Source organism: Nicotiana attenuata, unplaced genomic scaffold, assembly GCF_001879085.1.
Source record: "Nicotiana attenuata strain UT unplaced genomic scaffold, NIATTr2, whole genome shotgun sequence".
Classification (NCBI taxonomy): domain Eukaryota; kingdom Viridiplantae; phylum Streptophyta; class Magnoliopsida; order Solanales; family Solanaceae; genus Nicotiana; species Nicotiana attenuata.
Genome location: NW_017672868.1, coordinates 48,256 through 61,094, shown reverse-complemented (window position 1 = coordinate 61,094; position 12,839 = coordinate 48,256). Strand labels below are relative to the sequence as shown.

Here is a 12,839-nt window from a genome sequence, read left to right as displayed (position 1 = left end):
TTTCAACCCGAGCCAATGCTCCACGAAGTTCAAAGATCACAATTTCTTTCACGAGATCTTTACAAAACATAAAAGTCATCAATTAAGCATGGAAGGCATAACAACAACCAAACTATTCGCCAAATAAGGACTCACGGTCATGCTAGACACCAATGTATAGATACTTGTCACCATGCCTATACATAGCACTCGACAATTAACAAGTTACAATTAAGACTCAACTCTTATTCCCTCAAGCTAGGGTTAGACCAAACACTTACCTCGATGCCTTGAACTCAACTCAAGCCTCAACTATGGCTTTACCCCGTGATTCCACCTCCAATCCGCTCGAATCTAGTCACAATTTACTTAATTGCTTTAATAAACATTAAATAAATCGATTTGAATGCATAATAATGAATTTCCCAAAAATTTTCCCAAAAATTCCAAAATCGCCCCCGGGCCCACGTGGTCAAAACCCGAGGTTCGAACCAAAATCGGGTTACCCATTCCCCCACGAACTCAAATATGTAGTTTGTTTTGAAATCGAACCTCAAATTGAGGTCCAAATCCCCAATTTTTAGAAAACCTAGGTTCTACCCAAAACCCCCAATTTCACCCATGAAAATCTTTGATTTTAAGTTGAAAACATGTTAAATGATGTTAAAGATTGAAAGAAATGAGTAAAAACCAACTTACAAATGATTTGGAAGAAGTCTTGTTCTTGGAAAATCGCCCAAAGAGGTTTGTGTTTTGAAAGAATGTTAAAATGACTCAAAAATTCGGCTAAGTGTAAAATATGCAGGCCTCAGATGTGGGAAATGCGAAGGTGGGTTCGCATTTGCGAACCCTGCAGGTACGGGAAATGCGAGGTCTTTGTTCGCATTTGCGAACACTGGCCATTCGGGAGAGCATCGCATTTGCGAACTTCTAGTCGCATTTGCGAAGAATGGGCCTTCGCATTTGCGAGCCATTGGTCGCATTTGCGACCACAGCCCAGTGCCCCCTTCCTCGCAATTGCGATGCCAGGCTCGCATTTGCGAGCTCGCAATTGCGAGGCCTGCTTCGCAATTGCGAAAATTGCAGAACTGAAATGCCAGATTTTTCTTAAGTTCAAAAATGCACTCCGACTCCTATCCAAAACTCACCCGAGCCCTCGGGGCTCCAAACCAAATATGCACACGACCTCAAAAATATCCTACGGACTTATCTGTGCGATCAAATCGCCAAAATAACATCAAAAACAATGAATCAAACCTCAAATCACAAGTTTTTCCTCAAACCTCATAAACTTTCAAATCTAGAGTTTTAAGTCCGAAACACGTCAAACGACGTCCGATTTCAACCAATCTTTACAGAAAACGCTTAAACCATATATAAGACTTGTATCGGGCGCCGGAACCAAAATACGGGCCCGATACCACAGTCTTTTAATCAAATTTCATTTTCATTTTCATTTTCCTTAATCATTTCCAGAAAACAATTTCACACAAAAATTCATTTCTCGGGCTTGGGACCTCGGAATTCGATTCCGGGCATACACCCAAGTCCCATATTTTCCTACGGATTCTCCGGGACCGTCAAATCACGGGTCCGGGTTCGTTTACCCAAAATGTTGACCGAAGTCAAATTTATTCAATTTAATATCAAAATTTAGCATTTTTCTCACAGAATTCATATTTAAGCTTTCCGGCTACGCGCCCGGACTGCGCACGCAAATCGAGGCAACCCCAAATGAGGTTATCAAGGCCTCGGAAGCACGGAATGAATAAGAAAACAGGTGATGACCCTTTGGGTCGTCACAATTCGTTGATTGAACCTCTCGTGATAGTGAAGCCAGTTTTGTTTAGTGTATCTTCAGATTAAGTACAAATATAAACATCAGTTAACTTTCCATATACATCATCACTGCAGGGGGATTATCCTTTTTGCTAGTTACAAATTTTAAACCAAAAATGTAAGGCACAAAGATGAACACAAAATCTCTCATATTATAGGCTATATATGATGCTCTACATTGACAGTACAGAAAAACTCTCATATTTGTTTGTGAAATTGTAACAAGGTTGGAAAGAATTCACTGTTAGTAAAAGGCAAACTGATTTGTCTGTCTTGAAGTCTTAACATGGCTCAGATGATGATGGAATGGCTGACAATTCCTTTTTCTCATATGTTGACAATGTTTCTTGATCCGTTGGTCGTACTGGTTCATTTCCTAAAATCACTCCTGATTGCATTATATAGTGCCATTTTTGTTGCAGGAGATAGACGAACACGATAACAGCAATCTCAACAGTGAAAGCCAAGTTCCAAACACCTGTGCTTCTCAATGTTTTTGTGTGATAGGCCTGTAAACCTGTATATATGTTGATGATTCCCAGTAAAGAAACTGTGATTCCTAGAAGCCAGTGCACTGAAAACCATATACTCCTTCCTTTGCTTCCCCTGTACAGGAAAAACAAAAAACAGTACTAAACTGCAGAAATTAACCTCCATGGTGAAATTATGGTATACATAATTTTTACATAAATAGCCTGCCGGATTCACTGTTCACATTTCTTATCTGGTATATACATAGATTATATACTGACATATTATATATGACTTATATATATATATATATATATATATATATATATATATATATATATATATATATATATTATATATTATATATACACCCTTCGGCTATTTTTAGTAAACAGTTGGGTGGACGGCTATTTAGGTTAATTCATTCTACACATCGTTACCTGTCAGGCCGTAAAAAGCCAGTGCCTGTTTGCAGCCATATGACACCATAAAGAGCTAAGCCAATCCTTTGATGATTATTTTTGAAAGAGTTTTCAAAGTTTCTTATTGACATGATTGCTGCTGCTGTTACAAGAAGAAGAGATAGTACCTGGCAAATAACCAAAAATATATTAATGAAATTTTATGCACTACATAACGACAAAATTGTACATGGACTTTCTAAAGCCAATATGGTCAGCTATCAAGTATCACATGATAAAATAAACGGTTATACCTAACCTCATTATTAACTTGACTTGTGCTCATTTCTGGATAATATAAACTAAGAGAGCTAGTTGTAGTACTCAAAAAAGATAATTTGTTCTTCCTTCTTTACTTTCTCACCAAGCATTCATCACTGCTATCAATCATACTTGAGCTCTTACTCTCTTTCAGTATCATTAGAGGTGAAAAGTGGGGTACTTCTATCTAATAAATAAGATTCAAATTTGTAATAACGACATTAGGTAACTGCTGAGATAATACTACTTGTCATGCCAATAAAAGAAGTACAGCTAGGCTTCTCTATAAAAACATCGCTATATAACAGCCACTCACTATAAAAGTCAATTTTTTTTGTGGAACCAATTTTTATGCTATATGTTATAATATATGTTCTCTATATATAATAGCACTTGGCTATAACAGTTAAAAATATCCGGGACAAATGAGGTTGTTATAGATTTGATTGTATACTCTTCAAAGACTGCGCAAAGGTTAATTATTACCTTTACCACATCCAGGGACAGGGACGGAAAGTGTTGGTAAGGGGTTCAGTTGAATCCCCTTCAAAAAAATTTATACTATAAAAATCGGAATAAAAACGAGGTCTTTTTTTTTTTTTTTGTTATATACATTTATATGTAAATAGTTGAATTCCTTTGACATAAGGAAGGTTCTATTATAGTGGCAAAAGGGGTTCAGAATTTGCTTTAGATCAAATGCTAAATGTGACATTTTAACATTTTTCTGAATCCCCTTATATATATATTTCTAACTCCGTCATTGTCCACATTTACAGTGAAACAAAAGTTTAAAAAGGATTAATTACCTGTAAAGTGGCATGAATATACAGAATAATCTTTAGCCTTCTTCTACATTCTTGTCTATTTGACATTCTTATTACAAGAATCCCAATAGGCATCAAGAAACCCATGGAAGCCCAGAGAAGAAATCCATGTAGCATAATTTGATATGACAACTCAGGAATTAACTGAAATTTAAGATAACATAATTAGTTGCTGCATTATGAATGTATGGGAAACTAGAGAACAATATCATAAGAGATAAAAATGTGAATAACCTCATGGATTATGTGTTTATAATTGCGTTGGTAAACAATGAAAACTAACAATTTCTGTATGGGACTTACCATGTTGCTATCATGTAATATGTACTGCTAATGCTACAAAAACTGAGAAGAAAAATGCCAAAGTGAAATGCTTTAGACAAATCACAAATGAAAGAATGTTTGGGCATAGTGTTTAGATTACTGGTTGTTTATAGTGTATATATATTTCATAGAGAGGAAAAGAAAGTAGGAAAATGGGAGTTAGGTTGTGATTTCAACCTGGTGGGACCTTATGGCAGACTTTTCTTTTTATGGAACAGTTCAATCCATTATTGACATTGTTCGATTTAGGTCTAGACTCGTACGACTTTAAAATCGATCACTAAAATTTGAGGCTTACATTCTTATATGTCCAACATCTCTCGTGTCTTTTGCCGATGTGGGATATTTGCCTAGAGTATTACAAACATCACCTCATAAGAATTCATAGTCCTCACTAAGAGTTGACTCATCATAATATGTGGGATTTGCCTAAAAATTGAATATTGAGGTTTGCCCCACTATTACCCAAAGTTACATTCGGAATGGCTCTAACATCATATATGACAGTTTAGCCCACTAATAATATATTGCTATTGTCTGCTTGAACCTAGTTTTGTACGACTTTAAAATTCATTAGTAGAATATGAGGCTTGCTTCCTTATGTACTTTAACATCTTTTTCGTATTTTGCATGTAAGATTTGCCCTTAAAGTGTTCTGAATAATCTTCACATCATACGTAAGTTATTACACTTTTGAGTTGGATAAAGACAGCGTTTGAGAATTTAAATAACAGTAGAAGAAAGGTGGACCATGACATGCAACTTTAATTTAGGCAATAGATTTTGCAAACGTGATTGCTGAACAGCTTTAATTACTTTTTTTTAATTTTAACTCGCGCCAAAAATTATTTATATTCGATAGTCGAAAAAGTATATATATATATATATATATATATATATATATATATATATATATATATATTTTCTCTTTATAATATGGCCCCTCCATTATGACAGTATATAGAGCAAATTTCATTTGTAGCCGGCCGGTAGAAACTATTATCACTCGCTAGCCATGAATTGATCCATACAATTTGTAGCCCCAAACAAATTATAATGGCTAGCCTAAATTGGTTTTCTCCACATACCGTGTAAAGCCTAGATCGACATCCACCTTCTCATTGAAGCTGGCGTATGTTCCTTAGGCTATTGTTGGTTAAACTAACTTCATCATCCATCTAATTTTCTTATTTTTCTTTTTGAACAAAGATCTCCTGTTGGTTCTCATTAAATAATTGTAAAGCCTAAATCGTTTATCCACTAGTAGAAAATATGTGACTTGGCCATGATTAGTTTTGTCCTAACCTCATCATGTTTGGTTTTTGCTTCTGTGCACGCTAAGATATATTAAGAAGAAGAAGAAGAAACACAAAAATTAACACGTCCACCAGCATACACCATCAACAACATGCAGATCTTGATCAGAAAATCTCACCCATTCTACTTTAACTCCCAATAACATTCACGTAGCATTAACCGAATTTAAGACTTAAATTGAAATTTCGGTAATTTTTTCTAGGCACTTAGACAAAATTTCCAAAAAATACTCGCACAAAGAATGGGGAGAGACTAAATAATAGCTAAATGGACAAATATAACCATAAAGAAAAAGGGAAAAGGATTAAATCAGAAGTGGTGATGGATAAATATTGTCTTAGTCTAGACAAGTGGCTGTGTAAAATCACGTGTTATGCTAGGAAAAGGTAAGAGATAAATTGTAAAAAGTATTAATTTTAAAAAATAAAAGGGTGAGAAAAGTAATGTTGGAGTAAAAAGAATTGAAAAAGATGAAATACATAGAAAGTGTAAAATGTTGAGTGCAAAGACGGCGAAAAGAGAAAATGAGCGGTATTGGGAAAGCAAAAATATCTAGGAAGGACAACAAAAAAATTGTACCAATTTGCTTTTGTCTTAGTTTATCTGATGGGCTATAGTTTGATATAAATTCTCTACATGATTTATATACAATAAATTATCACTATACAAAATATATATATATATATATATATATATATAATAGACTGTCATTATATAAAAATTATACAAAATAGACTGTCATTATACAATGTATATATAGTAGACTGTCACTATACAAAATAGACTTTCACTATACAAAATATATAAAAATAAACTGTCACTAACAAAAATATAATTAATAGACTGCCACTATATAATTTATATACAATAGACTGTCACTATACAAAATAGACTGTCACTATACAAAATAGATTGTCACTAAACAAAAATATACTAAATAGACTGCCACTATATAATTTATATACACTAGACTATCGTTATACAAAATATATACAAAATAGACAGTCACTATATAAATATATACTAAATAGACTGTCATTATACAAAATAGACTGCCACTATACAAAAAATATACAAAATAGACGGTCACTATACAAAAAATATACAAAACAGACATTGCGAGCTACTAGATGTTTGGGCCGAAGGGCCATTTTGTGTAAGTGAGAAAAAACATGGGCTATTAAAATTTTGGGGGGCTATAGAGGGTAATTTTCTCATATAAAAATATACTAAATAGACTGCCACTATACAATTTATACACACTTAGCTCTCACTATACAAAATATATACAAAATAGACTGTCACTATACAAAATAGACTGTTACTATACAAAAAATATACAAAATAGACTGCACTATACAAAATAGACTGTTACTATACAAAAAATATACAAAATAGACTGTCATTATACAAATAGACTGTTACTATACAAAAATATACAAAATAGACTGTCACTATGCAAAAAATATACAAAAATAGTCTGTTATTATACAAAAATAGATTGTTATTATTCAAAAAATATACAATAATAGACATTTCGTATATGACCTGCATTACATATTTCATTCAATTGTTAGCTAATACTTATCAGATCCAGAAGTACATTTAAAAAGGCAAAAATGGGTTGCTCTATCATGCCAGGTAGGGGTCGAACCTACGACCTTCAGCTTAGGAAACAGGCGCTTTATCCACTGAGTTAGAAGCGTTTGTGTTGTCATGCTTATTCCTTTCGGCTACTATATGCAATACGTTTGGGCCGAAGGGCCCTTTTTTGTAAGTAGGACAAAACATGGGCTATTAAAATTTTGAGGGGCTATAGAGAGTAGTTTTCTCCGGTACATACGTGCTTTATGTCTCTTGGATGTAGTTAGCTTTGACCACAGGATGTATTTGTTGCTAAATCCTTAATTTGCATTACTAGTCTTGAGAAAATTAGAATCCATAACTAATAAATGATGCAGTTTATAGAGAATTTAATTAATAAGATGTGTAAATTAATTAAGCGGACATATTAGGGAGTGGTCAACGAAGATTTACAATATTAAGTGGCTAGGACACGATAGCTCGAAAAAGCCAAACGGAACTCGTATATAAAAGTGGAAAAGAAAATCAACTCTCTGTCTTAAATTATCTGTTGTGGTTTTTAAAAATAATTATCTCAAATTATTTGTCATTTTAAAAGTTCAAGACTAAATTAATTCTTTTTCCTTATTTTTCCCTTAATATTAATTATTCTGCAAGACTACAAATATCTCAATTAATATATGAGTATAATATTAAATGAAGGGAGATTATATATAAATAAGGGAAAACAATCAAATATCTCTCCTGTTATGAAATACTTGATTATGGTGGATGTCCATAACTCCTAAGGGAGTAACACCCACTATTCTTCTCCATTAACCTCCCACTACTTCTTACCATTATGGATGTAACTCCCACACCTCCATGATCTTCCCCCATGTTCTCAATAGTTAATACCATGTTTATGACATCCCTTTGTATTACCTATATCATCCTATAAATAGAGGGTTTGGGCATCACATTGTACACACTTGAATATATGTAAGAAATAAAAATCTCTTCTCTCTTGCTCCCTACATTCTTGTCTATTTTCGTATTTTATATTATTACTTTGAGCTACATTTCGTAACACGTTATCAGCACGAAGCTTTAATCAACCTAGAAGATATGAATGGTCGACAACCTTGAACCAATGGAAATATGGGCATTATTACGTATGCCATATTAATGTTTAGTTTGCCTCTATTGTCCAGGGAGTATTATTTTTTAAATTATACCATAAATTGTATATTTAGCTTATGTTAAAATTTAAGATTTGTAGTTGCTTTGTTTAGAAAAAACTAAGCTTTGATTTTAAGTTTTCATGCTCGTATGGCTGTATATGTCCACTAACTTTGTTCCTAGTTCTAAAATTGGTCTTATACAATTATAACATCATGCTATCATTGATTTTCTATGATATTAAAAGATCTTTGTGAAACATTAAAAAGCATTCTGGTCATGTTATGTATTAACAAGGACTTTTAAGATCGATGGCCTAATCTAATTAGATGCAATATTTTTATGCTGATAATTGACAAGGTGGTATCATTATGTCTTACTAGCCTATTTTGACATCATCTGTATTAAAACAGAATATGCTAGCAATANGTTATGAAATATTATTTTGTAGTGGATGTCTATAACTCCTAAAGAAGTTACTCCCACTACTCTTCTCCATTATGTAGATAACTCCCACTACTTCTCACCATTATAGTTGTAACTCCCACACCTCCATAACCTCCCCATGATCTTCCTCCATGATCTCAAATGTTTAATGTCATGTTTATGGCATTCTTTTGTATGCCTCTATGTAATCCTATCAATAGAGGGTTTTGGCATCACATTGTATACACTTGAATACATGGAAGAAATAGATTCTCTCCTCTCTTTCTCTCTACATTGTTGTCTATCTTCTTGTTTTATATTATTACTTTGACCTAAGTTTCGTAATACGTTATCAGCACGAAGCTTTAATCAACCTAGAAGATATGAATGGTTGACAACCTTGAACCAATTTGGTTGAACCAATGGAAATATGGGCATTATTACGTATGCCATATTAATGTTTAGTTTGCCTCTATTGTTCAGGGAGTATTATTTTTTAGATTATACCATAAATTGTGTATTTAGCGTATGTTAAAATTTAAGATTTGTAGTTGCTTTGTTTAGAAAAATACTAAGCTTTGATTTTAAGTTTTCATGCTCGTATGGATGTATATGTCCACTAACTTTGTTCCTAGTTCTAAAATTGATCTTATACAATTATAACATCATGCTATCATTAATTTTTCATGATATTAAAAGATCTTTGTGAAACATTAAAAAGCATCCTGGTCATGTTATGTATTAACGAGGACTTTTAAGATCGATGGCCTAATCTAATTAGATGCAACATTTTTATGCTGATAATTGACAAGGTGATATCATTATGTTTTACTAACCTATTTTGACATCATCTGTATTAAAACAGAATAAGCTAGCAATAGTTATTTAAGATTATTTATTTTTTTAAGTTAAGTACATTTAGTTATGTGTTTCAATTCTTGTGTGTATTTTATTTAATCATCATGCATTAGTTTGCAGTAATACATCACATAGTAATAACGCTACATGGTGACTCTCTTATTGACATATTTATATGTAGGATACTAGTACACGAGTTTGTACTCTATCATATTTTTATTGGTAATAGTTCTTATCATTTCTATTTTGCTTATTTTTATGATAGATTTTACTCTATGGCTACATAAAATTATATTCCATTCGTGATGTGAATCAGACCATTTGTGATAAACATTATATAAGGATAAGACGGTGGATTCAAGTCCCAACGCACCATGAGGGTAAGACATCGGGTTTTGAATCCTGATGATCCATGATTGTAAAAGTTGGGTTCGAGTCCCAACTCGTTATGGCCTAACATGTCTTTATATGGGTAAGGCATTGGGTTTGAGTCTCAATGCACCATATTGATGATGTAATGATGACTAAAGAAAATAATGTATTTTTCATGAAAAGGCATGAAGCTTGTCCCACTTGATTTGCTCCATTCTTGAAGTGAATGTGATAGCTGTGCATAATAAGTCTAAATAAAGACAAGTGGTTGACTAATGAACGTGGGCGTGCCAAAAGATCAAATAATAACAGTCATCATTATGGTAATTATAAAAAGGAGAACAATAAGGGTTCTCAAAATAATCCTTCAAAGGTGAAGGAAATGTGCATGCTTCAAAATTTTGATGTCAGAGCTATTTTTCCAAAAAATTATTACTGAAATCAAAGTATAAATTGTATGGGCCAAAAATTATCTTTAATATGATTAAAGTGTATCAACATTAAGAGGGTCTTCATAGGCTGCTATGTGTCACCAGTATGACTTCGACAAAGACCCGCCCAAAGTTGAAGTGGTGCCTTAAGAAATGAAGGGCAGGGTCGATGAGTCATTGAAGATCAAGGTCGTAGAGTCATCGAAGATCAAGGTCGAGGTTGAGCATTCATCGTAGACAGAGTAATAACGGCTAGTTTAGGATAAGACACTAGAGAGAATATTATAGTGGATATTCTCTGGACTTGTATTATTAGGGTTTTTAGGTATATGCTCCCTATAAATAGAAAGAGACATAATTATAGGGGACATAAGATATTCACTTGTAAGAAAACACATTGACTTTCTCTGTAGAATCTGGCTTTATTGCAAACATATAATACACAATTTTTTCTTAAGATTCTTGCCTAACTTTTGCACTCGATCCAAGAACAATCTGAACATTCGAAGGCTCGTCAATCACTCATCATTATCAGAAAGAATATCCACAAATCTCACCCTTTCCGGTTGACTCACATGTTCTTATTTACTTAAATGCCATTCATTGTTATTTATTGATATTTAATGCTACCCCCTTCTTTTTGGATCGTTGAATATTGGTAGTGTTGTCAACATTTATTGCTACTTGGATAATATACGAAATACCTCACTATAAAATCAGTAAATATATCTTTTGGACATTAATATTGGCTAAGATTGACGCTATTTTATTAAATCTTATTGTCTTAGCCCAGATTTGAATTTTGGGTCAAACATAAACGGTGTCACAAAATGATCTTACTTGTGCAAAATCCCCTTTGACTAAATGATCAAACTGGACTAGTCCTTGAGTATTTAGTACTCCGTCCGTTTAAGAAAAGATTGTCCTAATTTGATTTGACACAAACTTTAATAAAGAAAGGAAGACTTTTGGGATATGTGGTCTTAAATAGGCTATATTATTTGTATGACTGTAAAATTTTGAAACTTGTTGTATTAAATATGCCAAAGCATTTGTGTGGCTTTAAACGTTTCCTATGAATAATATTAAATGGAAACTACCAGCTATATCCATTTATAAGTAGCTTATTACAAAAGTTGGCCAATTCATTAAATATTACTAATATTAGCCAATTAGCTATTGTAGCTAAAACAAGATCAAATTTTTACTTTCTTTTGAGTAAGTGTAACTAGAATAGATTGAGTACATCTTAAGGAGTTTGAATCTCAGTTTTGGGATGATTCGGCGGAGTCTTGAGGTGGTTTGAATTGAAAATTTGAAGTAGAAGATGAAACATGAATAAAAATGATCTATGTATCACACTATGTATCATTTGTGTATCACATATGTATCAAATATGTATCACATGTATATCCATGTATATCTGTGTGTGTGGTACATGTGTAATACATGTTTGATACATGTGTCACAGAAGAATTTTATGAACTCGATTTTAACTATGAACTTTGATACCAAATCAGTCCAAATCACCTCCAATCTTCCTCAAAATTTGTATATTGACTCACCAATATAATTTCAATGAATTTCAACCATACCCATTGAAAAAGGTCCTTTTTTGCTTTGATTTTTAGAATCTTGTATATATTATATATATATATATATATATATATATATTTTGTATTTCATCACCTTGTTTGTTACCTCATCCATGAAATTTTCTTTCCGTCTTGCATCAAATGTTGCTGATCACACTTAAAAATATGAAAGGAGATCTTTGCATGTGATTCTTGGAGAGGAAGAACATTATATATTTGGGTTTTCAATTTTTATATGTGCTTGACTAATTTTGAAAAGTCTATGATTAATGGCTAGAGGTTGGTAAGTTGGAACTTATTTGAGACATTATGTAAGATTCCCATAAAAGTTATCGTGTCAACTTTTTTGGGAGAAATTCAAAAATAGCCAGATTTACAAGTGGTCATTCAAAAATAGCCACAGTTTCAAAAGTAATCGAATTTTAGTCACTTTTTATGTAAAGATAAATTTGAAAGAAAACACTGTTCAAAATCCGGAAAAATACTCCAGTATAATATACTGGAGTTCCAGCATAAGTATACTGGAACTCCAGTATAATATACCGGTCTAGCATAATATACTGGAGATGCGGTGCTCCAATCTCCAGTATATTATACTGGAACTTTTCGCGTGTTGGAGTTCCATCATAATATGCTGGAAGTTCATACACAGGTCACAGGTGCACCGATATCCACTATATTATGCTGCAAATTTCCGTGTTGGAACAAAATAGTGACTATTTTTCAATTAGTTTACAAACGCTGGCTATTTTTGAACGACCAGTTCGAAAATTGGCTAGCCCATGCTATTTTTACAACTTTTTTTTTGAAACGGAGGAAGTAGCTATTAGCCCATCTGACGGCCTTTGGGCTTACTGTGTGGCCCAATTTTGACTTTCTGTTAAATAAATGTTCCTTTTCGAAAAAAAATAAAAAAATAAAAGAAGAAAACAA

The 12,839-nt window shown here is 33.0% G+C and overlaps 1 protein-coding gene across 1 annotated transcript; it reads right to left on the bottom strand.

The window, feature by feature from the left end:
• Positions 1-1,952: 1,952 nt before the first annotated feature.
• Positions 1,953-4,249, bottom strand: LOC109214763 (cytochrome b561 domain-containing protein At4g18260-like). The gene is made up of 4 exons (XM_019378711.1): positions 4,142-4,249; positions 3,821-3,982; positions 2,730-2,878; positions 1,953-2,424 (listed from the first exon to the last, which is right to left on the bottom strand). The coding sequence occupies exons 1-4, from the start codon at positions 4,142-4,144 to the stop codon at positions 2,100-2,102; spliced, it is 639 nt and encodes a 212-aa protein (XP_019234256.1). The 5' UTR covers positions 4,145-4,249; the 3' UTR covers positions 1,953-2,099.
• Positions 4,250-12,839: the final 8,590 nt, after the last annotated feature.